Genomic DNA, 26,570 nt, shown 5'->3' with positions numbered 1-26,570 from the left:
ATTTATCTATTTATTTATTTATTTATTTTATTTTTTAAATAAAATAAAAAAACAAGCCCTACAAATAGCTTCATCCAAATTATTGGTTCGCCTTTCTCGTTTGGCACGTATCCAAAATGTTCCCAAATTGGCAATTAAACAGGTTTTCCAACGAGTTTCATGGCTGAATTTGAACTCGCTGAATCGCCTTTAACATTATATTCATAAATGTAGTCCTTGGCAACATTTGTGACAAAAAAAGAAGCCCGGCACTCTTTTTTATGTCACTGGAAAATGACTGAATCTGCTGGTGTGCGCGAGTCGTGTTGCTGTCATATTCAAGATCTGTAAAGTAATACAGCTCTGGATGTAACAGCGACCACAAGTCTCCTTCATAATTAAAAGTTTGCCATAGTCACCTTGACAACCCAAACACGGCTGTCACTTAACAGAAACCCTGCAGTGCTTTCATTTGATTAAAGATTAAAAAAGACGAGACTGAGGTAACACGCTTTGTCCCGCTCGAGCACACAGCACGCAACAGCAAAACACTCGCGGTCGTTAGTAAACCATTTAACAGATGCCCCTTATGCAGCCAAACTTAAAAAATATATAAAGTATATTTTTTAATCGTTTAACTGATTCCATTAATCGGTTACAAACGCACTCTTTCGGTTAATGGTTAATCGGTTATTTTGAGCATCCCTATAATTAAACCGCATGTGCAGGCTCTGAATTTTTTTTCCCTCACGGCCGCACGCCGGAGATCCGGCATGGTGCCAGAATACTTTGAGCCCTGAATAACAGTAGTAAAGCATGGTATAGTTACTTTGCATTGCAAGACTAAAGACACGTTTTTATTCACTCACCTTTGTTAGATCATTCGTTTAATCTGTTGTCATGTATAGCTGCACTGCAAAAAAGCTTTTCTTTCTTAGTCATTTAGTCTCGTTTCCAGTCCAAATATCTAAAAAATCCTAAATCAACACTGGACAAGAAAAATGGCATGAGAGAATGAGTGATGCTTAAAACTTCTGTTTGAGATTATATCTCATTAAGATTATTTTTTTACACAATTAGCAAATAATTTAACTTGTTTTAAGCAAACAATCACTTCATTTTTAGGTGTATTTCTTTTTCAGAAAACAAGACATAATTTTTTATGCTATTTCATGTGTCTTGTATAAATCTACCTAAAAATTTACATATTTGAATTGAAAACAGGACAAAACTAGTAAGTTTTTATTTTTATTATTGTTATTATTAATAATATTATAACAGCTCAAAGGTGAGCTTTTTTGGATATAGGGTTGGAAATGAATGCTTTTCTTGTTTTTTTTTTTATATCCGATTCATCAATTTATCAAAAAAATTATCGACAGATTAATCGATTATTAAAATAATCATCAGTTTCAGCCCTAATATATACCTTTACTATTAAGTGCCTATACAGTGAATTAAAATGGCATCAAATTACAGCAGGTGAATGTCAACATTACTTTGATTAAGCAAGAAATTAAGACTTAGCCTGAGAGTTAACCTGCCCTGGACAAGGTTTCCCAGCAGAGTTGCCAGAGTAACTGAGTTTGAAATATCGTAGATTTGATTTATGAAACTGATTCAGCCATTAATAAACCTGACATATCCAAAATAAGCCTGACTTTTTCTCTAAGCTTGGTAAATGGAACAGAGCCCTGGTATAGCATGAGCAGTGTGGAACGTGATTACAGATAACCCCGGATTCTCTTCATCCAGGGTTAAAATGACCCAGGGTTAACAATTTAAAGTGTGAAAAGCCCTAAAAATACTTAGCATCCGCTCTCAGGATTAACAGAGCACAATGACAAACAGCAACAATTGTCAATCATGACAGAGTTGTGACCTAATCTCATGCTTTTGTTTTAGAACTTCAGTTTTCTATTGGGGAAATGATCAGGAATAATAACCTGCAGAAAACAGTCACACTACTTGCTCAACAAACAAGTGTGTTCATGACTATACACACAAAGAAAAATAATAAAATGAGAAAATATGACTTTGCAACATCAAGCAGCATTAGGCATGGGCCAGTATAAGATTCTGACGGTATGATAACCTAAAATAAATTTTCTTCTCAGAAACTTATAAAATATTTTGGAGCAGTAAACATGTCAGGCTAAACCATTCAAATGAATCACAGATTTCTTTACGATTTAAAACGGCATCTTTGAATATCTTTTCTGCAGGAGATACTGTTGTCCTAAAAAAACTTTACAAAAAAAAAGGTACAGCAGAAAATGTTTGGCAGTTTTAAAACCTTGACTTTTCCAAACTGCAGTAAACCTTGAACATGGTTATCGCCCCATGCCTAAAGAGCATAACTCTGATTTTAGGATCTAAAAATTAATTCTTTAAAAAAGTCTCAAGCAAAAAGATTCCAATGGCGCCGCCAACTGGTGCATAAAGAATATGGTCAATATTCTCAGACTGTTCAATGTTTTATAACTAATCACTTAAGTGTCCATTTCATTCAGCGTATTAATACTGGGGGTATACACAATTTTTGACATACTTTAAACCAGTGTTTCTGCAGGTTTTACCAAGTTAAATTTAAGACTTTTTATGACATTTTTAGGACCATTATGAATGAAATTTTAGGCTCATGAAGGTCTAAAGGCTAAATAACTTTTCAAATGGCCCAGATGAAAAAAGATTTTTATTTGCCCCGTCCAAAGAAATATTATAAGTTAAAACATTTAATAATACAATAATAAATTAATAATATTTTTTAATTATTTTAGATATTTCTTTGAAAAAAAATTAAATATTGTGTAAAAACAAGCAAGCTTTACTTGTATTCAAACATAAATGTTCTTTATAATAATAAAAACTGGACAAATGTTTTAAAAGTTAAAAAACTACAATAAACCAAATCTATGCACAACAATCTGTCCAGGTCGATGTCCTCAGCAGTAAATACATGGAGCACATTTAAACAAATGTTATTGTAAGGAAAATAATTAAAACAGATAAATTAGAGTGAAAATTACCTTTTTTAATAAAAAGTTTAAAGATTTATTAAGGTGGATTCTTGTTGATTGTGTGGGTTTTGGCCAGATTGGGTAACAAAACATGAACAAAGGAACATGTAGACTTGTTTAAAAAAGATTTAAGACCTACAACACAATATGTCTGTAAATTGAAGAGTTTTTAAGGCTTAAAATTTAGAGTCTTCTATGAGAATACTGTAGGTCAAATATCACCAGCTTAGTTAAACCTTTTTAAATTGATTGTATTTATTTATTTAATAAAGCGCCAGTGCTTAAGGACGCTTTACAAACAGTAGAAGAACAAGAAAAGCAATAACCTTAAGCAGGTAGAGAAAATGGGAGACTAATAATACATAAAAGAAAGACAAAAGACCTGAGAACAAGAGACAAAAGAAACTTATTTCGGTCTTTCAATAAGTGCTTATGTGCGTTTAGGAGAACTAGGCAGCACACTCAGGTTTGCAAGATGGATTTAATTTAGTATTCTTATTATTAAAATATATCTGAATGAAGATCAAATGACTGAGTTGGTGTTTGAGAATGAAATTCAACCTGTTTGTTCCTGCAGATCTTCCTGTTTGACTGTGAATGTTTCTTCAATCTTCACATCTTCACTCTCCTCTTTAATAAACGCCATCTTTATAACAGTGTGGAGATCAGTCACTTCAGCAGGAGTTTTTCTCTGTGTTTGGACACTTTATCCTGTTTAAAATGAACAAAACAATAAAAATGTTCTGCTTAAAATAAATAAAACAATGAACAGAAACAAAATAACTTCTCTTCAACACTTGCTTCAACAGTTTCTATTAATGTATAGATTCTATTAATGTATACTGAGTAATTAACAAAAACAAATCAGGTAAAACGTTTCTTTAAAACAGTGGTTCTCAAAGTGAGGGTCGGGACCCCCTGAGGGGTCATGGAGGTAAAGTTGGTTTTATATTCACACATTCGTTCATTTAGAAGTCTCTATATTGTTTACCATGTTACTTTGAATATTCGATCGGAATTAGCATGCAAGTGTGACTTGAAAACAACATTAACACTGTTTATTTGACTGTGAACAATGTTGTACTTTGATAGTCATTTGCTGCTATTATGATTTCCCTATTTAGAATTTGCAATGAATAATTTCTGAAACTATATTATTAAGGGGAATGTCTGAATATCTGAATATAAAACTAACTTTACTTCTATACATAATTGAGGTAAAGTTAGTTTTATATTTGGGTATTCAGACATTCTCCTTAATAATAAAATTTCCTAAAAGTAATCTTTGCAAACTCTAAATATGGAAATCATATTAGCAGCTAATAATTACCAAAGGACAGCATTGTTTACAGTCAATTAGATAGTGCTAATGTTGTTTAGAAGTCATACTTGCATGCTAATTCTGACAGAATATTTTCAGTAACATGGTAAACAATACAGAGACTGCTAAATAAATGAATGTGGGGGGGGGGGGGGTCGCAGGTTACTGGCATTATAGATAAAGGTAGAGGTATAGATATAGGTAAAGTTGGTTTTATATTTGCACATTCAGACTTTCCCCTTAATAATATAATTTCATAAAAGTATTATTTGCAAACTCTAAATAGTGAAATCATATTAGCAGCCAATGACTATCAAAGTACAACATTTCTCATGGTCAAATAAACAGTGTTAATGTTGTTTTCAAGTCACACTTGCATGCTAATTCAGATCAAATATTCAAAGTAACATGGTAAACAATATAGAGTCTATAAATGAACAAATGTGTGAATATAAAACCAACAATACCTCTATTTTAAAGCTCGCATTACACACTTTTCTGTTTCAAACAAAAGCCCTCGGTTACTGGGAATAAAATAGTACTACGCTGTATAAATGGTTTAAATAATATTTCCAACAGCAGGTACATAATTTAGCATCGGATGAAAAACCTGAAACTTTAATTAAATCGGCTTATATCCGTAAACATTTAAAAACACAAACCTTTCTCCAGTTGAATCAAAGCGCTGAAGCGGCGCCACCTGATGACGTCACACACCACGCCAAAATAAAAGTCTTTTTTGTTTAGCTTTTTTGCCCCTTACTGTTGCAGTCATGACTTATTGATACATTTCTCCCTTGTTTTTCACTCTATACTATTTCTGCTATCTCTCTCTCTCTCTCTCTCTCACATTTCACATTTTAGGTGCTTTATTGGCATGACAAATAACTGTACATTTATATTGCATACGTACAAACAAGACAGTAGTGCAAACAAATATGGATATAAAATATAATACAGAAAAAACACAGAAATAAATAAAATAAAAATAGATTAATAAAAATAAAAAGATTGGTAAAATAAAAAATATTAATAAAAATTAAAATAGATTAGATCTCTCTCACAAACACACACTTTAGTATTTAAAGTTGATCAAATTTTTTAATCTAAACATTTTAAGACAATTTTGAGAAACTTTTTTTAATCCAGTTCATGATGGCTTGCATGTCTACAACACATTACTTCCTATTAATATCTGAGTCCAAATCTCATCCTCATAATTATGACCCCTTATTTTCTTTTCTATTTTTACAACTTTATAGGCCTATATAGTGTTTATTATTGTTTCAAATGAATTGTCATCTCTTATTAGCTGTGTTCCACGTTTTCTGCCATTCTTTAGCAATATCTTCAGTAATAATATTTCATTTACCTTTACTTACAGAAGCATTAAAGGGGTAGTTCACATAAAAAAAAAAAAAACATTTTTACCTGTTTGAGTTTCTTCTGCTGAATGCAAATGAAGAGAATAGGCTACAGGGTCAAGAAGCAGCCACTACATGGTTTAACAGCTCCTACTTTGGACATAGCTGCTTTTTTCAACATTTTCTGGCACTCAAAATGTTCTCGAGAGCCACATCGCACTGCTTTTTTTAAATTTATTTATTAATTTTTTATTGCAACAACAACTGTTCATTACAACAAATAGAAATACAGAAACTGATACTCGTGTGATATTACTCATATATTCATTCATTTTCTTTATAGCTTAGTCCTTTTATTAATCAGGGGTCACCATAGTGGAATGAACTGCCAACTTATCCAGCAGCACATGCTTTACACAGCGGATGCCCTTCCAGCTGCAACCCGTTACTGGGAAACATGCATACAAACTCATTCACACACACCGCATGTCTATGAACTTTGTGAAAACCAGAGCATCCGGAGGAAACTCACACAAACACAGCAAGAACATGCAAACTCCACATAGAAATGCCAACTGACCCAGTTGAGGCTCGAACCAGCAACCTTCTTGCTGTGAGGCAATCGTGCTACCCACTGCAACACTGTGAAACCTCACATATGTGTAATTGTTTGAGGTATTAAACTGGTATTGGTGAAGAACTATGCTTACTAAAAGGCACCATTCAGATGTAATGATCTGGGCAATCAAGCATGTATTGTTATAGACACCTTTGCTTATTTGTCTTAAGAGATGTTAGGCAGGTCCTATTCATGTAATTTGCTTTAGGCTATCAAGTTGGTATTGGGATGAACAGCTATACCTGTTAACAGGTTTCATATATGTAAAACGGTCCTATTCAGTTAATGGTCTGGACTATTAGGCAGCTATTAATAAAGACGACTGCACATGATGATGAGTCATTTATTTAAATGAATCTGTGACACAGATATTTAAATTTCATTGTTGCAAACAAGTTACAGGATTAAGTGCAGTTGTTGTTGTATGTGACGTTCACCACTGTGATTACACCATAGTGAAACAGAAGTCTGAGAAATGCTGTAGTTGGTGTTGGTGGAGCAGGTTAATCACATTAAAAGTTATGCATTGTGTAGATATGAAAGAGAACTCTTGTCATTGAATTACCCAGTATAAACTCCCTATACAATAATTTAACTTGTGATGTAATTATTTTCTAATTATAAATATATAGCTGCATGACAGATTTAATAGTGGACTCCACAAAGGTAAGACAAAAGCTTGACATCGCATCACGTGAGTGCATAAGACCAATAGAAGATCAAAACATGGGCTATATGGAGCAATCAGTCGCTTTTAGTAACGTCTAATCATATTGTTTTATCCCACCCTTTTTTGCAGCGCTGTACGAAAGAATTTTGCAAGAACAAACACTCGTGTGAGCGCGGCCCAACTTGCTTTCAGATTAACTATGCCCAGCTGCTATATATATGTATAGCAACAGGCGTTTCTGTGTGGAGTTTGCATGTTCTCCCTGCTTTTCCGTGGGTTTCCTCCGGGTACTACGGTTTCCCCCACAGTCCAAAGACATGCGGTACAGGTGAATTGGGTAGGCTAAATTGTCTGTAGTGTATGAGTGTGTGTGTGTGGATGTTTCCCAGAGATGGGTTGCGGCTGGAAGGGCATCCGCTGTGTAAAAACTTGCTGGTTAAGTTGGCGGTTCATTCCGCTGTGGCGACCCCAGATTAGTAAAGGGACTAAGCCGACAAGAAAATGAATAAATTATATATATATATATATATATATATATATATATATATATATATATATATATATATATATATATATATATATATATATATATATATATAAAGTTTCTGATTAAAAGTTGCTTTCTTGGTTTCTTTGTGTCGCTTGATTTGTGCCTGTACCATAACAGATCTCTCTTGCTGTGATATGTGTCTTGGTAACCTTAAATATGTTGTTTTTTGCGCATTGATTCGACTGCATTGAGTGAGAGAGTGCATTTTCCCTCCTTCTCCTGGTTAAGAGAAAAAGCTATATAATAGAATTAGTTATATTTCAGATAATATAAATCAATTATTAGCAACAAAAGAGCAACTTCATAATGATTTTAGTGTAAAAGACTTTAATTTGAAGCAAAAAAGATGCTGGAGGACTGGATCAGATATATGGCACTTTACTCACACCTGATTGCCTCTGCAGCTTGTACATAACATTTCACAGCACCTGGAATTAACACAAATGAGTTTGAAGTTACAGTGTGTCTCATCCATTTGTGATTAATGTACAAACAATTATCTTCTAAGGCCAAAAGTAGCAAAAAATAGACAGTATGTGATCGCGTTACTGTGTTAAAAAAGGTTTTGTCACAGAGTATCTTATATATTCTTTTGTGAATGTCTATGCATATTTGTATGCACAAACACAACTGATAATTAGAGAGAAAAACATCTTTGTTACATATCAGGTGAATAAGAGGCTTTCGAGAAAGATGAGCTGCTCACACATGTTCTGTTTAAGTAAAAAAACGAAGGAAAGAAAAAAAAAATGGCACAGAAACAAGTTACATTTTGATCATAAAAATTTATAGACACATTTGGAAAGAAATAATTGATCTGTTAAGAGTGTGTTGACAGTTTACAGGAAGCAGTAATGAGCTGCATGTGCTTTAGGAGAAGTAAAGGACTCTAAACTCACATAAAGAACAAGTTCAGTGATAAATAAATGACTAAAACATTGCTAATATTAATATATTGACTGAACTTGACACAAATAAAACCTCACTGTGAAGATTAGAAATTGTTTCTATTAACAAATAATGATATATCACAGTACAATAGTATCACTTACATAACTATTATATAAGTGAATGTAGTTGTGTGTGTTGAGATATCAGTGTGATTTAAGTCTTCAATGCTCATTTGCATCTTTAAACAAAAAACAGCTTGGGAAAAAAAAAACAATAAAATGAGTTTCAAATCAAAGTACCTCAACATAAGTGTATCAGCATTAACTACAAAATGCAGCAGCCACAATAAAAAAGCTTCCATCAATAGTCCTATAAAACAACAGCAACAAAACAAATGATGATGGCTAAAGCCAACTTATTTTCCCAATACATCATTATTTCTCTGTAAAACTGGTTTGTAAAGCTGCTAAACTTCCCATCCCCCACTGTATGTGTCCTGAGTCTTCACTGCTCATTTCATTTGCATCTCTATACCAGCTTTAATGGGGGCCAATTGAGTCTTATCCAATCACATTCCAGATCCAGTAGCTCAGCAGGGTTGCATCTATATATTCCGTGTTCCTAACGGAGGCTTCATTATCTGATTTAGCTGTAAGAGAACAACTTTGGAGGACAAACTACGATTGTAGATTCCTACATTGGGATTATTACCAACAACAACCTACAAAGAAAAACCCACGGAGGCCTTTTTTATCCCACTTCTTCATTGAAGACAGAAAAGGTGAGTTGCACATTTTGAATTTACACTCAAATAATATCTGAATGCTAACATTATAAAATGTAAATATGTGTGGATGCATTGTTCAACATTGTATTAAGTTCTTCAGTCAAATTTAAAAGCTTCTTTACAACTATTCAGTTTTTTGTTTGTTTGTTTATTTGGTTATAAATATTGTTTTTATCCTGACATGTAGTTACGTCACTAGTTTTAATCAGCTCATTTGTGGCTATTGTTTCTTGCTCAGACTTACCTGATTTGTTTTTGTTAATTACTCTCATATAAAGAAACTGTTAAAGCAAATGTTAAAGATAAGTTTGTTTCTGTTCATTGTTTTGTTCATTTTAAACAGAATAAAGTGTCCAAACACAGAGGAAATCTCCTGCTGAAGCGACTGATCTCCACACTGTTATAAAGATGGCGCTTATTAAAGAGGAGAGTGAAGATGTGAAGATTGAAGAAACATTCAGAGTCAAGCAGGAACAAACAGGTTGGTTTTCACTCTCAAACACCAACTCAGTCATTTGATCCTCATTTAGATATATTTTAATGATAAGAATACTAAATTAAATCCATCTTGCAGCCCTGGGTGTGCTGCCTAGTTCTTCTAAATCCACATAAGCACTTATTTAAAGATAGGAATGAGTTTCTTTTATACTTGTTCTCGTGTCATTCTTTTTCTGTTTTAATAGTCTCCCATTTTCTCTACCTTCTTAAGGTTATTGCGTTTCTTGTTCTCCTACTGTTTGTAAAGCGTCCATGAGCACTGGCACTAAATAAAAACAATCAATTTAAAAAGTTTGTCTGAGCTGACAATATTTGACCTATTCTATTCTCATAAAAGATATCTGCTATTACGGTGATGGTGTTGGCTTAGTACTTTCCATTTGCATATGTCACGTTGATCACAATTCCCCTTTTTTTAATCAACTTTTTTATGGGTTTAAAGTTGTTTCTAGTAGTTGTTACTAGTTCTCACAGATAGTAACTGAGTTAGAATGACATCATAATTATATTAACTAATTACAAGGGCTATTCCCTATAACCTGCAGGGTCTTAAAATGTCTTAAATTTCAAAATCTAAAATTTTAGGCCTTAAAAAGTCTTAAATTTACTGAAATGTTGTGAGGTCTTAAATCTTTTTTAAACAAGTCTTTATTTTTCTTTGTTCATGTTTTGTTACATAATCTTGCCAAAACCCATACAATCACCAACAATTTATCTCAATAAATGTTAAACTTTTTATTCAAAAAGGTCATTTTAACTCTATTTATTATAATAGTTTAATTATTTTGCTTACAATAACATTTGTTTAAACGTGCACCATGGATTTACTGCTGAGGACATAGACCTGGACAGATTGTTGCGCATAGATTTAGTTTATTTTAGTTTTAAAACTTTAAAATCATTTGCTCGTTTGTTTTTTATTTTAAAGAAAGTTTATTTTGGAAAAAAGTATTTAAAATAGTCTAATATTTGACTGGGGAATCTCAATGTCTGTTAACTGTTGAAATGAGATAAATGTGCCATCTTTAAACAGGTCCTTAACACAGATAACTCCCTTCCTAAAGCATAATTGGAATGCTGAATCTATAAGAGAGGAAGAGAATAACGGATTTAACAAAATAGGAGCAGAAGGCAATGCTTGTTTAATATTAAAGTGAGGTCTGAATTGTGACCATATTCTGAGTGATCCATTAATAACTGGGTTATTCGTAAAATATTGTTTACTAACTGTGTTGTGTCCGGTAGTGGAAATACGTTGGATCTTTACTGGAACATGGCACTAGAATGTTTTAAACAAAGCAAAAAGGATTTATTATTCTTTAGTGGTTTTACAGCAGCATGATACTGTCTCACACTTCATTATCTTTCTTGATCACTGCACCTCCTATAACCCAGCGGCGCTCCCTGTAAACAATTAATCACAGGCATATGTACAGAACACACACAATTACAGCTGAACTGCAACAACAGTAGCATTCAGCAATTTGAACAAAATAATACACTTTCTCTTTTTTTTTTCATTAATTCTTATTTTTGGTGAACAAACACCACAAACTGGAATGAAAGCACAAAGTAGTGAGCGTAATGACACTGGATTAGACGTGTGCTGTTTCATCAGTAACCAAAGTGGGGCCTCTTCATTACAGATGTTGGAAAACCAGAATAGTGTTTCTATAGTCAGTTTGTGTAAATTGGCTGTGCAATAATAGGGTATATGTCGAAGCATGCTAATAGGACTTTTAATTTGCCAGTAACCTGGGTTAAGCGCTTCCGGTACACTGTATGCCAAAGCAAAAATCTGCGTGTTTAAGGTCTGTTTTCTTTAGAAATCAGCAATCTCCACTGCTTGAGTGATATCTGTACAAGAAGCACTGCATTACATTACATTTTTCCCCGCCATGTCTTTGTAATATGAGCATTTATTTTACCCCAGTATATTCAATTGAGCTGCTGCGCTAGCCTGCCGATTCTGACCGGCCAGCCACCCCTGCTCTACTTGTCCCCACAAAGCAACAGTTCAGTCAACTTCTCTTTCTTCCGCACACCACATAATGCTGGCCTCTTCAACTCTCCTCTTCTTTCACTCACCCATTTCCTTTTAGCCGTCCCATAGGTGGAGATCAATTAAACAATGTTGACTGTTGTCACAGGAATTACCAAAAATCATAAATGCATGATTATATGCTGTTATGGCTTTGCAAGTTTTTTTCCAAACTAAGCCTCAAAATCACCCCAGAATTGATGAAAAAGTCCCAACAGCACACAATGGGAAAGGTGCACATTTCAGCCTTTAGGCAGATGCTGTACAGGTGTGTCTCATGTCTGTGAGGCAAATATTCAGCTGTTTTTTTAGCTTTTACCCCAGAAATTTTTTCTGATGCATTTACCACTCAGGCAAAGAATAAACAAGTATTTCCTGTCTGCTTTACAAATTTTAGAAAAAACATTTTGTTATTATGAATATATACGAATAAAATTAGGCCATTTACAGCTTTCAAATCTGTGTCTTATCAATGACCAAAATTACTTTTATGATCAATTATGTAAGGAACTCTGAAAACTGAACTGACACGGTTTCAATTTACTAAAACTTCTATGTTAGGCGACTTTGACATAATTTACATTGTAAAAGCACTAGATAAATAAAGATGAATTAAATGTGCTTAAATGTGAACATGTTAATGGACCGAACAAAACATGATCTTATATATTTTACATTTAATGTGCATGAAAATGACAGTGTGTGTAGCCAATGTTTCCAGTGTCTTTTCACTATTCAGCTTTTGATGAGATTTTTTAAGACTTAATGAAAACTAAAATTTTATTTATTTATTTCAGACCTAATTGAAGAGAATGAGGAGAGTAAAGAGGAGGAACATCATGTCAAAATTGAGGAAAAAACTCATTTACAGACTGATGGTATTTTGAAAAGGAGAGACAAGAATTGTTTAACCTGCACTCAGTGTGGAAAGAGTTTCAGCCAATCATCATCCCTTAATCTACACATGAGGATCCACACTGGAGAGAAACCATTCACATGCACTCAGTGTGGGAAGAGTTTCAGCCAATCATCATCTCTTAATCTACACATGAGGATCCACACTGGAGAGAAACCATTCACATGCACTCAGTGTGGGAAATGTTTCAGCCAATCATCAAACTTAAATCAACACATGAGGATCCACACTAAAGAGAAACCATTCACTTGCACTTATTGTGGGAAGAGTTTCAGCCTATCATCATCCCTTAATATACACATGAGGATCCACACTGGAGAAAAACCATTCGCATGCACTCAGTGTGGGAAGAGTTTTAGCTGTTTATCACACCTTAATCACCACAAGTGGATCCACACTGGAGAGAAACCATTCACATGCTCTCAGTGTGGGAAGAGTTTCAGCCAATCATCATCCCTTAATATACACATGAGGATCCACACTGGAGAGAAACCATTCACATGCACTCAGTGTGGAAAGAGTTTCAGCCAATCATCATCCCTTAATATACACATGAGGATCCACACTGGAGAGAAACCATTTACATGCACTCAGTGTGGGAAGAGTTTTAACTGCTCATCACTCCTTAATAAACACATGAAGATCCACACTGGAGAGAAACCATTCGCATGCACTCAGTGTGGGAAGAGTTTTAACTGCTCATCACTCCTTAATAAACACATGAAGATCTACACTGGAGAGAAACCATTTGCATGCACTCAGTGTGGGAAGAGTTTCAGCCACTCATCGTCCCTTAATCGACACATAATGCGCCACACAGGAGAGAAACCATTCATGTTTAATCATGTTGTTTAATCCTGCCCCTTTTCACAGCGTCGTACAACAAAATTTTGCATGCTCAAACTACTGTGACCGCAGCTTCGGTGTGGGATGAGTTCAGCAACACATCAGACCTTAATAAACACATGAAGACCCACACTGGAGAGAAACCATTCACATGAACTCAATGTGGGAAGAGTTTCAACAGATCAGCAAACCTAAATGAACACATAAAGATCCACAATGATGTGAGAGAGTATATGTGCTTAAGTGTGAGAAGACTTTTCTTACAGCTCAAATTAAAACTGCACCAGACGATTCACACTGGAGAGACCGTACAAGTTTTCACACTGTGACAAGAGGTTTAATCAGTTAACACATCTGAAAACAGAAGAAGATTGGATGCATCTGTACTCCACTCTCCAGTGTATTCATGTAGCTAGTGTTGCTTTGGATGATGTTCTCTGTCTGACTCCCTGAATGAGAAAAATCACTAGGAAGAAAGTCCATTCATTTGTCCTGTGTTGCATCTTTATTAGAAAAGTTTCTTTACTTTTAGGTTCAAGATTCTTTCTAGTTTACTACATTTACTTTTTTGAGTAGAATACGATCTTGATGAATATTTTATGATTTGGGCAGACCGACAGGTATTCAGTTTTACAATATTAATATACTGTGATGATCCCAAAACTCCAGATTGCCTGCATTACTCATTAATGGGTATATAAAAAGTTGTTGTGCTAGCTACTCCAGGCCGCTGTGGCTTCTCAGGAGTCATCATGTCAAGACCTGCCATCTCATTGACTCTTTAACCTTATGTGTTGTTGTGATTTATATCCTAAGTCTTTATCTTCATTATTATCCCTAAACATTTGTTGGTTGCTTTGATTGATTGTTCTACGAGTTACATTTTATAATAAATAATTTGCATTCAGGCTATTTTGTTGGCTCATCTCTCTTTTATGTTGGGACTCAAACAAGCATAACACTTTTTGTAAAATGTGTCCAGTTGCGTCCAAGATCTTTTCCTTTCAGTCATGACCATAGGTGAGAGTAGGAACCTAGATTGAGCAGTAAACTGAGAACACTGCCTTTTGTCTCAGCTCCTTCAACACAACAATCACATTAACTACATTACTGCTGCTGCTGCACTGATCCATCTTTAAATCTTACATTCCATTGCTCATGAAAAAAAAAACGCAGATACTTGAACTTCATTTGGGGTAAGGACTTTCCTCCAATCTGGAGATGGCCACCTTTTTCGTCAAGCACCATGGTTTCTGACCTAGAGATGCTGTTTCTTTCCCTGCCATGTCACATTCAGCAGCAAACCGTCCCACTGCATGTGGAAGGTCCATATACTATGAAGCCAAAAGGACAACGTTACCTGCAAATGGCAGAGACCGTCCTAGCCTGCACCTAAAATTCTGTCAGTAAATTTTTTTATATTTTAAATAACACATTAACAAAATAAAATAAATAAATAGATGAATAGATAGATATTGTAGTGGTGGAAGGGGAAGTAGGATGGCTTGTTCCACCATAAACTGAGATGGAGCTTTCTCAGGAGGCATGGACTAGTGCGTGAGATGTCTCAGACTGAAGGTGTAATAATGAAATAAATGCTCAGGAAGCCCCAACCCTTTTTCATCAACTGGCTGTTGCAATGTACTCCTATGCAACCTAGAATGCTTATCCTCTTATCAGAGTAATGGTTCTCAATTGTGGTGCTTGTGCAAAATGAGTGGACAACCGTCCCAAATTAATTTAATCTCTTACTACTAGAACTTAGAATCACACCTGAGAAACCACAAAAGCAAAGATTTGACTTATCTTCATCTGCTTAAGATCAATTTGCACCAGATGAGCAAGAGATGACATTTGTTTGAGTTTTTTTGCCAACTGGCCTCTACAAAACACGGCGTTCCTGATGGATTGGTGACTCAGCTTCAGTGACGTCCTTAAGATTCACTCGCTTGTGAGTGGAAATTGTCCTGGGTTACCAGGGTGACAAACTCTGCTGAGAGTCGGTTTGCAGAAGTTTTTTTAGCAGTTTCGGCGGTTCCTAAACTTTAAGAGGTTGCATGGAAAGTTTTTTGCGACCTGATTGAGTGGCTGTGCATTGACCGAAAGCAAGGCGAGAGGGGGGAGAGAGCAGCAGCAAGCATGAGCGAGCTAATGCAAAAATCAAGTTTTAAAATAATCTGGTTTGCTCTATCCCAATGGCACTGTCTTCTAATGAGCAGTTGCCATAGAGGGCGGGCCCACGCCCCATACCATTATGCTCAGTGTAAGTCATTAACAGACTGCTTTGTAATTTCATGTGGTAAAATATCTTGTAAGTTTGTTACTATTGTACAACAAATGTTACAAGAAGACATTCCTTCAACATGAAACAGTCAATGAAAAGGTTTTGAAAAGTGATTTATAGCTCAGATTGGAGGCTTCTAGAGGGGATGTAGACCTTCAGCTGTAGGTGGAGGTAAGAGGGTGCAGTGCCAGTGATTTGAACTTGACAAGAGCCTCGTGCGGTAACCAATATAGGGAGATAAAGAGAGGAGTTACATGGGCTCTCATTGAAGACCAGATGAGCTGCGGCATTCTGGAGCATCTGTAGAGGATTAAGGGTGCAGGATGGGAATCCAGCTAGAAGAGCACTGTCGGGATCCAGCCTTGAAATGACAAGAGTTGGCACTAAAAGTTGTGCAGCATGGCATGATCTGTTAAGAAGAGTCTGATTTTCTGATGTTGAAAAGTGCAGCTCTACATGATGGAGCTGTGTTAGCAATGTCCTCTTTGAAGGACAACTGATCATCCAGTATCACCCTAAGATTTCTTACCGAACTACATGGGGTAATGGTGGATGATCCCAGCTTGATTGAGAAATAATATTGAATGTGTGGAGTTGCAGGGAAGGTGATGTATGTAGATGAGTAAGCAGTTCACTAGCTGGCCTTCATTACATCTGCTTAAAAGGGTTTGGAAATGTGCCAGTGTGGAGTGAAGGAAGAGATTGACTTTTTCTTCAGAGGGTGTTGTTTGACTGCTAATTTGAGTGTTTATTTGTGTAAAGAAGGAGGCCAGCTGATAAGGAGTTGATCGAGAAGGACAGAGCAAAGTATAAAATGTCTTGAATAGTTTGTGGACGTCTGAAGTGGTGTTAATTTTGTAATGGTAGTATGGGGTTTTGGCCGAATGGAGTTGGGAGGCTAATGATGCCAGCTGGCTTTGGTACTTGCTAAGAAGGTCAGTGGAGGCTTTTGATTTGTGCCATGCTCTCTCTGTTGCCCTGGGTGCTGTTCAATGTTATCACAGAACATGTCCTAACCCTAAAACTAACTATTTTCCCAGACCATCCGACAGCCAGGGGTTAGAGGGAGTAGGGGCGTTGGGCTGGTGGCGACAGGCAAGATCTCACCTAGGCAGGATGTATATTGGAACAGAGTGTTTTTGCTGCACTATTTACATCAAGAAGTGAGAACTGTGTGTGTGAGGGAAGAGAGGATGTAACAGTGAAGGAGAAGTGTGTGAAGGACAAACCAATTTTTACTAGTAGCAATTTAGTTGTTGAAATCAACAATTGAATTCTTGTTATCAACAATTAAGTCTGAATGGCAGCCTACATTTAGTGAAGTTTCACAAACTAGAAGCCTAGCAAAAAATAACTCCCTTATCTTCGTTTTCCGATGAAAGCTCTTGACAGGACTGCGCCAGCTCCTTCACAAGCTTCTAAAGTTTAACATCTCTCTACAACCCATCAACAATTCTACTACCATCATCTGACTATTACAATTCAACAACAGCAGCAATACAACAACAGCAAAAATAAGAAATAGCAGCATTAAATCTACTCTCACATCATTTACAGCAACATGGACAGGAACGAAATCTCTGCTCTCCTAGAAACACCAGCCCCAGCTCAACAACACCAAGCTCAGCCTGGAAGCCGACTCGATACCAACCCTCCAATAAGAGACCGAAGGCCTATCTGCTCTACTTCAGCAAGGACACAATCTCCATCTCCTGCCACTCCAAATCGCCACCCACCTTCTCCAGGTTCTTAATGCGCCTCCGCAAGATCATCATCCCTCACTTCCAACAAGATAACAATAACCGAACTCCACCAGACCCTCATAAATGCCGGAATCTCCATCCCCAGTCGCTGCAATAAAACAAAATTACTGAAACTCTATGAAACCATCTCGTCACCAACTCCACCCCCTCAGGACAGCAGAACCGCTCGCTCCCGCCACATCCCCTATCCTTATCCCCACCACAGCTCCGCATTCACAAAATCTCCTCGGACCATCAAAAAAAGCAACTAAGCAATAAAAAACAATCCCTCAGAACAAGACAAACTGCATCAACCAAAACATTCCAAAACATGGATAATCCACCGGATAATGACGCCAATCTCGGACTTACCACCCCCCTTCCTTGGCCTCCAGCTCCACATTCCAGTGAAAACTCCAGCCCTACTCTTCCAGTCATCCATTCCACTCTCAACCCTCCTTAAATCTCTTTCCCTTCTAACCTCCCTCACTCTTCAAGCCAGCTTATTTCTACCCAGTCTTTCTCTACAAGTCCTTCCTCTCCCTTCTTATTTCCCCTCTTTCAGTATCCTCACCTCTTCTCCTCTACATCCCTTCATCAAGCACCCACCTGCATTAGTAACCCTTCCCAACAGTCCACCCTCCCTACTCACATTTCTTCCACACGGCCCCCTCCTCCAACACCATCAAGAACCTCATCCTATCAGGTGCTGACATTGATTATTATTCGGTTATACGCATTACTCAGTGGAATCAGTGTCCCTACTGGGGGGCCATGGATACTGATCTTTACAACAGAGTTTTCTTAGAATGCTGTAATCTTTCCTGCATGGTCTGCCATTCAAATCTGCACATGACCACTTCCTGTCCCTTCATAATCCCCTCCTCCGATAAAGGACTACAAAGATCCACCAGCTACGTACCCTGCCCCTATACCTCTGCTATCCCCACTCTACTTTCTCCTCCCTCTTCTCAAAACCCTCCCCCTCTCTGTCTTGTAATAACTTTAATATAGCAAGATGCTTTTGCCATCTCTGTAATTACTTAAAAAAAACTTTTTTCATATTTTCTGAGAAAGCTTATCAACACCTTGCAATCATGTAGCAACCACCTTGCAATGCCTTAGCAACCGCCTAGAAACACCTTGCAAATGCCTAGCAACACTTTAGCTACTACCTTACAACACCTTAGCAACCACATATAAAGACCTTAGCAACCACCTAGCAACACCTTAGCAACCACCTAGCAACACCTTAGAAACCGCCTAACCACACCTTAGCAACCACCTAGTAACATCTTAGCAACTGCCTATCAACACCTTAGCAACCGCCTAGCAACAGCTTAGCAACCGCCTTCGTACCCACCTAGCAACTCCTTAGCAACCACCCAGCAACACCTCAGCAACCGCCTAGCAACACCATAGCAACCGCTTGGCATTACCTTAGCAACCGCCTAGCAATCACCTAACAACTCCTTAGCAACCACCTAGCAACACCTTAGCAACTGTCTAGCAACACCTAGCAACCGCCTAGCAACACCTTAGCAACTGGTTAGCAAAAAATTAGAGACCACCTAGCAACACCTTAGCAACCATCTAACAACAGCTTAGCATCCACCTAGCAACACCTTAGCAACCATCCAGCAACACCTTAGCAACCTCATAGCAACACTCTAGCAACCGCTTGGCAACACCTTAGCAACTGCCTAGCAACACCTTAGCAACCATCTAACATCTCCTTGGCAACCACCTAGCAACACCTTAGCAAATGCCTAGCAACGCCTTAGCAACCGCCTAGCGACACTTTAGCAACTGCCTAGCAATACCTTAGCAACAGCTTAGCAACCGCCAAGCAACCACCCAGCAACCATCTAACACCTTAGCAACCGCCTAGTATCACCTTAGCAACTGCCTAGCAACAGCTTAGCAACCACCTATTAACATATTAGCAACCGCCTAGTAACACCCTAGCAACCACTTAGCAACACCTTAGCAACCGCCTAGCAACACCTAAGCAATTGCTCCCTAGCAGGTTTGAGCTATCAGAACTGTAGCTATGACAACAACTCTCAGAAGAGTTTTGAAGAACAAAATAATCCTGGATCGTGTCAAATCATCATTAACCAAATCTTGCTAACTGAGTTATCCACCTACGAAGAACCCCAGGACAAGATGAACAGTGAATGAAGTGAATGAAGTAGATATGGCTGATGGAATGGTTTTTAAATCGGATATAGGAAGAAAGGAACTAAATGAGTTAATAAAGGAAAATAGTTCAGTAGATATATGGAGGGGAAGGAACAGAGAAAAAAGAGAGTGTGGGGAATTTTATATGTCAAATGAGAATAGTGAATGAAGTAGAAGAAAAGACAATGAAGGAGGAAATGAATAACAATGAAAAAAAGGAAGGAGAAAATGAAAATGAAGAGAATGAAGTACAGTTATCAGGACAAGATGAACAGTGGTCACAAATAGACATATTGGACAGTTTTAAAACTTTTTTTAAGCACTGTGGAAAAAGAGGAACTAAATAAGACTGGTCAAGCTGAAGGAATGGCAAATGATGAAGAAACAAGGATGGAAAATATGGATAAGAACAAAGTGGAAAGAGGATTTTTAAGAAGAAGAACTTTTAAGGTAAAACCAAATTTGGATATGGCAAAGAAAAAAGTTTGAACAAAAAACAGAGCTAAATATGTAAATAGGTATGAAGTGTTAAGGGGACTGAAAGAAGATGAAGAAAACGATGAAAATATACATGCACCAACAGAAGATCAAGACAAAAAAAGTCCTTTGAGGTTTTAAATAAAGTATTAAAGGTTTTAAAGAAATAATAATGATGGGAGATTTTAATACTGTTTTTAGACAACAAGATATGGCTGATGGAATGGTTTTTAAATCGGATATAGGAAGAAAGGAACTAAATGAGTTAATAAAGGAAAATAGTTTAGTAGATATATGGAGGGAGAGGAACAGAGAAAAAAGAGAGTTTGTGGGGAATTTTATATGTCAAATGAGAATAGATTTTATTTTATGTACTAGAAATTTTGAAAATTTTATAGAAAACATACAGTATGAAGAGAACAGTTTTAGTGATCATAAGCTCTTGCATTTTAAAGTGAATATAGAAAACATACAAAAAGGACCAGGGACTTGGATTTTAAACACAACCATTTAAAAAAAATGAAGATTATGTTTAAAAATCTAAGAAATAATAGAGAAAAAGAAAATAGAATGTATGATGATGATAAAAGGATATGGTGGAAAAACACAAAATATCAAATAAAGCAAAGGGTATTGAAGAAAAAGAAGGGAAGATTCTAAATTTTATAAAAGTAAAACTAGAAAAAGATGAAAATAAAGAATGTGACAGAGAAATAGAAGAAGAAGAGATTGAAATTGCAATAAATCAACTACATAAAATGAAAAGTCCAGGTATAGATGGAATAAGAAATGAATTTATAGTGTTTTTAAATATATTTTAAAAGGAATACTTAGTAGAACATACTTATTTATTTGATGTACTCAAAACATTTGGATTTGGAGAGAATTTTATTAATTGACGAAAAATTTTATATAAAGGGGCTTTAACAAAAGTAAAATGTAACGTTTTTTTTAACAGAATTTAAAAAATGTTTTAAAATTACAAGATCAATTAGACAAGGATGTCCTCTTTCAGCGCAATTATATTCCCTAGTCGCAGAAACTTTAGGGTTAGCAATAAAACAAGAAACTAAAATTAAAGGAATAAAAATAGAAGAAGAGGAGGACGAAGGAAAAATATACCAGTATGCTGATGATACAACAATAATAGTGAAGGAGAAAAAGAGTGTAAAAGAAGCCATGAAAAAGTACAAGAGTTTTGTAAGGGAACAGGAAGCAAAATAAATTAAAATAAAACAATATATGAGGTTTGGTAAAGCAGATATTTTAACAGATTGTTTCCAATTTAGAGAAGTAGAAGAACTGAAAATTTTAGGAATTTGAATTGGAAAAAACTAAAGAAAAGCAACAGAAAAGATATGGGATGATCTAATAAGAGGAATAGAATCAAGATTAAATTTTTGGAGGATGAGAGAACTTTGCTTAAAGTGGAAAGCCTTAATATTAAATGTTTTAATAACATCAAAGCTATGGTATAAATTATATATAACAGAAATGCCATGTTGGATAGAAGGGAGATTGAAAAAGTGTGTTCAAGATTTTTTATGGGAGGGGAAACCCCCAAGAATTGCTTACAATAGAATAATAGGAGCAGCAGAAGAAGGAGGGATAGGATTAATTGATATTAAACAAAGGAAGAATTGTCTTAGAGTCAAAATAGTTAAAAAGCTTTTACAAGAGGAGAACTCAACAGAATGGGAAAAGGTCATGAAATATTTTTAAACAAAGTTGGCAATTTTAATTTAGGAGAAGATATTCTTTGGTAAAAAAAAAAAAATGAACGATGGAAAAGTTACCAGGGTTTTATCAAGACATTTTAAGGGGTCATTAAGTCATTTTTTGACTTTTGCCAAGTTTTAATTTAAGTGTTGAGGTGAAGTCTTTTGACTAATTTGATATTCAAAACATCCTGTGTTCAAAGACAAATTTACTATACCATGCCACTGTCCAGATCGGAAACTTGGCACAAGGAGTCACTGGCATTGTCCTAAATGTGCCAAAATAATATGCAGATCTGTAGATTTTAAAACACACTTGCATAAACATGGTAGGCTATTATAAATATTCTAAATCCTTTAAGCTTAATGAGTGAAATTGCATTTTTCAACTGTATAATTCCCTTTCTCTGCAACTACAGGTCTGATGGTGCCAACAACAACATCTGGTGAGTACATTTATGTTTCTAACCCAACTGAAGTAATGACACAATAACACATTATAATTATGTTAATCACACTATGACATGTATTATTATTCTTAGAAAAGAAACAACCTGAAGATAAAGAGGTTGCAAAGCAAACAAAATTTGCCATAAATATGGTATCACATTTAGCACAAACTTAAACCTATTACGGCATAAAAAGGAACAACATGCTCTGCAAGAACCAATGTTGTGCATTGACCCAAAAATGGGATTTATGTGACCACAAAGCAATCCCATGGTATCAGATTGCCAATACATGTCCAAAAGACATTAACATCACAGCTCTAGGATTGTGAAGTGGAGGAATGCAGAGACTATATAGCCATAGCTGCTCAAAGTGGAAACCCAGGGAAAGAATGCCACCACTTAGAGCGGACCAAGAAAACCAGTGCATACATTCCACCACCAGCACTACAAGAGAAAACCGTAAAGGAGATGTTTGAAAAGGGACTCCTTTCTAAGTCTAGGCAAGAGGAATGTTTGGAACTTTACCAACATGCTTGCTCACACGAAGTAGACAGTATGTTTCCTATTTTCTTGGAGGTACACAATCTGTCACAGAGATATCTATTTTTCTTAGTGTACTCTGGGGAGAAGGACACCTGGTGTAAGTTTGGAAGGACAGTTTCCACATTTGACAAACAATTGGGAAAATGGCACTCCAAGTGCATCGGTTTAAAGGACAGTATCAGTTGTGTCCACAGATACATGTGTATGTGGTGGATTTATTGGGAGCATCCTTATTTGTTGAAAAACGCACCAGAAGCCCCAGAGGATATAGAAGATATTGAGGAGTGCATCATTGGGAATGTCGGTATGGATGAGCATTTGGCCTTTTAACAGAGTACTATGATCACAATGACCAATTACTTGTGGAATTGCAAAAGATTACCGGAAGACATTCCACTTGAAATCACCAAAACAGAAAAACCCATTCCAGAAACCTTTATACCATCAGAAACAACCTGTCCATACTGCCCAGGGTCATGTCCTCCCCATCTTAGCAATGCTTTTGTGGTTATAACACAAGCAACTGTTTATGGGATGTTTCGGCAGAATAGAGGTAAGGGGTTCTATGTTATTAAATATATCTCTTATATATACTGTATATAATCTCTATGTATTTTTTGTATGCCAACCAATTTGTGTTGATGCGTTTTCTTTTAGGTATTTCCGTTTATGCCAAGGCATGCCCAGTTTGCAGAAATTAGTTAGTTTTCAGGACTACAATTCTGGATTCCACAATTATAACAACAGGGTCTTTCTTTCCATCCCGCTATGTTCTCTACTCGCAACATAACATATAAACAACATGTTTAAAGGTACATTCTGTATTTTTTTTGCAGAATCACATTGTTGTTGGTAGAATGCTGCGCACTATAGAATCTCATTCTGGGACTACAGTGACACACAACACTGAGAAAAGCATTCTACCACTTCAGTGCTCTCAGGCAGTATATGTACAGTTATTTCTGTTACCACTGTGGACACCACCCATCTGTGGTCATTGCTGATTGAAGATTGCCTTTGATTTGCCAGATGAGTGTTAGTGAATATATTTTGTTTAAAATAGAAATATCTTCAGAGTACATAGCTTAAAGGAATAGCTGACCTAAAATTTTAAAGTCTCTTATTTTTTACTCACAAGTCCGTTCTCTGCGTTCTTGGAATTGAGAAACAGCCGTAGTTTTGTGTTTCTCTTCTCTGTTTCTGCTTATTAACAGCAGGTGTTCACCATCGGTGCTCAATCATTACTTAATTAGCCCCATCATTGTCTCATTAACTTTAACTCTGCTGCTGAGTAAATTTTGCTCAATTTAGAGAGGGACCAAATATTCTCTTAACTGAGTAAATTTTACTCTGAAGATTTTACTGCGTTGTAGCATGAACTACAGTTGAGGGCCCTCCTGTGAAATATTTATTTAAGGTAATGGACCAAGGACATTTTCACAGTACTTATGGTCATTTTACATGCAGTGCTGACAATTTTAAAGTTGTTATTGATAGCAGGGCAATAATTGAGTGTGAGACAATTTTTTTTTTATTACAAAACTGATAAACTGCAACAACTTCACATAATGAATACATAACAAGAAACCAGTACAAATCTATATTTGGAGCGTAAGCAAATGTTCAGATTTTGATAAAAAAATTACTAAAACAAACATTTTGTTTTCCACTGGATTAACTTGGATGGAGTAATTGTTCACATAAACACAAGCAATGTGTTAATTTGAAATCGACTAACAAACATAAAAATAAAACTTGAGTTAAAGCAATAGATATAGTTTTTCATAATTGGTCGATTAAAGCTATTGGTCTATGAATTGTAATAGTAATATTATTATTACATTTACATTAATATTATTTTTCCTGGTATTCTGGAAAACATGTAGATAAGTAATAGACATCAATAATTTTTTAAAACCAACAGCAACAACAATAATACTAATCATAAAAATAATACTACAGTCAGTAGCAGTAATAAATAATATTGGTAATATCGTCTCAGTTTTATAATTGAGACAAGTCAGTGAAATTATTTCAGTCTAAAATTGACGGTTATTTTCATCGGTTACAGGACATGTGTCTAGCATTTTGCTTGCTTTGAATTAGACACAGATAAAGTGTGTTACTGTCACCGACTCGGTCCCAGTCATTCCCCTCGCTGGCCAGCAGAGACCGCCATCCCCGGACTTCTAAGCATTACATCATCCACCTAGACTGATCGTGCACACACCTGAACTGAATCCAGTTAACGACCCACGCTCCTATATAAGCCACACTCCAACTCCAGTTCTCTGCGAAGTCTTGTTTAGCCCCGGCCAGCATTTCTGAGCGGTCTATCCTGCCTGATCTCCCGTTTACCACTTCAGCCCGTTTCTCGACTCTGCTCTGTCTTCTGCCTGCCCTTGACCAAAGCCTGCTTACACGGACTCTGATTCTCGCTGCCTGCCCCTGACTAAAGCCTGTGACACGGACTCTGAATCACGCTGCCTGCCCTTGACACAAGCCTGGTAATCACTCTGCCTCTGTTATCTGCTAATCATCGTTGAGTTGTATGTTGTATGTTCGCACAGCCGTGCGAGGTGTTGATGTTTAAGTGTGACTTAATAAATACTGCAAAATGGATCCCTCCGTGTCAGTCTCCACGTTACAGTTACATTACATGTATTTGAATAAATTAATTATAGCATTTATTTGAATAATGACAGATGTGTATCTGTGTCTGTTCAGCGTCTAATAACAAAGCTGTGTTTTTGGTTTCTTAAAAATAGCAATGTAACTCCATACTTACAGAGAAAAATTATTTATCAATCCAGTAACTAAAGTATTTTTTGCCTAAAAGGTGTTAGGCAGCATTTAATTTCTGTTTATTGATATAGAATTAGTTTTATTGCATATAATACCTGTGAAATTAACTCTTTATGACTGGTTTGAGATAAATGTTTTTGGTTTTCAGGTCCTCTTTGACTTTGTTGGTTGACATAATGAATCAACAGAGTTTTTTATCATCCAAGAAATGACATCAGTGATGTCAATAATGAGCACTGCCTCTGGGACACTTCTCGACCACAACATATCGACTCCATTAAATATACATGTTCAGTGGTTGCGCTTGGAGGATATGGAGGTGAAAATCATTAATGTATCTGACTGTCAACTTTTGCTTGTTTTGAATGCATTTTAAAAGCAAATTAAATGGTTAAAACCAAGTACTTTTGTAGCACTGTAAAATAGTACACTATCTTTTAAAAACAATGAACATTACTTTCGCAGCATTTAATCTTGTGCTTATCTGTTAACTTTTAAGGTACCCAAAGTTATGATGTTCATTAGTCATGTTCAACTTCAGAACACAATTAAAGTTTTTACTGAAAGTGTTCTGTCCCTGACAGCCTACCAATTAAAACATTTAAGGTCCAGAAAATAAGACATTGTTAAAATACTCTATTTGACCACAGGGAAATCCACCTTATGATACCAATGTCACAAAGAAACAAGAATACATTTTGTGGGCCAAAAAAAAGACCTCTTAATTAAACTATTTCTTCTCTTCCATATCAGTTTTCTACGCAGTTGACGTAGTGAACACAGTGCAGCGCTTCTGGGTTGTATGTCACAACGTTGTGTCTACATCAACTGTGTAAGAGACCAACATAAAAAATAAGAAATTG

General features: G+C 36.1%; 2 protein-coding genes and 1 pseudogene across 9 annotated transcripts in view; 2 read left to right on the top strand and 1 right to left on the bottom strand.

The window, feature by feature from the left end:
• The window catches only part of LOC110439579 (uncharacterized), a 29,163-nt gene extending 24,141 nt beyond the window's left edge, over positions 1-5,022 (bottom strand). For 6 of the 8 annotated variants that reach the window (XR_012402605.1, XM_073948768.1, XM_073948767.1 and 3 more), the window contains exons 1-2: positions 4,983-5,022; positions 3,561-3,710 (exon numbers count right to left, since the gene is read on the bottom strand). Coding sequence is in view for 2 of the 8 variants with exons in the window: in XM_073948767.1 (XP_073804868.1) it covers positions 3,561-3,645 (85 nt within the window). In the remaining 6 variants the exon portion in view is untranslated. Of the gene's footprint in view, positions 1-848; positions 968-3,560; positions 3,713-4,982 lie in introns of those variants that run through there. The other 2 variants (XM_073948773.1, XM_068220441.2) reach the window with 2 other exon arrangements.
• Positions 5,023-9,049: 4,027 nt separating this feature from the next.
• LOC137491267 (uncharacterized) lies at positions 9,050-14,414 on the top strand. The gene is made up of 3 exons (XM_068220436.2): positions 9,050-9,195; positions 9,545-9,682; positions 12,538-14,414. Exons 2-3 carry the CDS (start codon positions 9,610-9,612, stop codon positions 13,509-13,511), a joined length of 1,047 nt encoding a protein of 348 aa, XP_068076537.2. The 5' UTR covers positions 9,050-9,195; positions 9,545-9,609; the 3' UTR covers positions 13,512-14,414.
• Positions 14,415-17,347: 2,933 nt separating this feature from the next.
• LOC137491467 (uncharacterized) lies at positions 17,348-25,523 on the top strand (annotated as a pseudogene).
• Positions 25,524-26,570: the final 1,047 nt, after the last annotated feature.

Source organism: Danio rerio, chromosome 4 (assembly GCF_049306965.1).
Source record: "Danio rerio strain Tuebingen ecotype United States chromosome 4, GRCz12tu, whole genome shotgun sequence".
In the NCBI taxonomy this organism is placed as follows: Eukaryota; Metazoa; Chordata; class Actinopteri; order Cypriniformes; family Danionidae; genus Danio; species Danio rerio.
The sequence above is the reverse complement of the archived record's forward strand: the minus strand, read 5'-3'. Positions and strand labels throughout refer to the sequence as shown.

What these genes read in the sequence shown, in the direction of transcription:
- LOC137491267 (XM_068220436.2), top strand. Translation starts at nt 9,610, where the DNA reads ATGGCGCTTATTAAAGAGGAGAGTGAAGATGTGAAGATTGAAGAAACA. An exon ending in AGTCAAGCAGGAACAAACAG is followed by an intron (nt 9,683 to 12,537) that starts GTTGGTTTTCAC and finishes TATTTATTTCAG; the next exon opens with ACCTAATTGAAGAGAATGAG.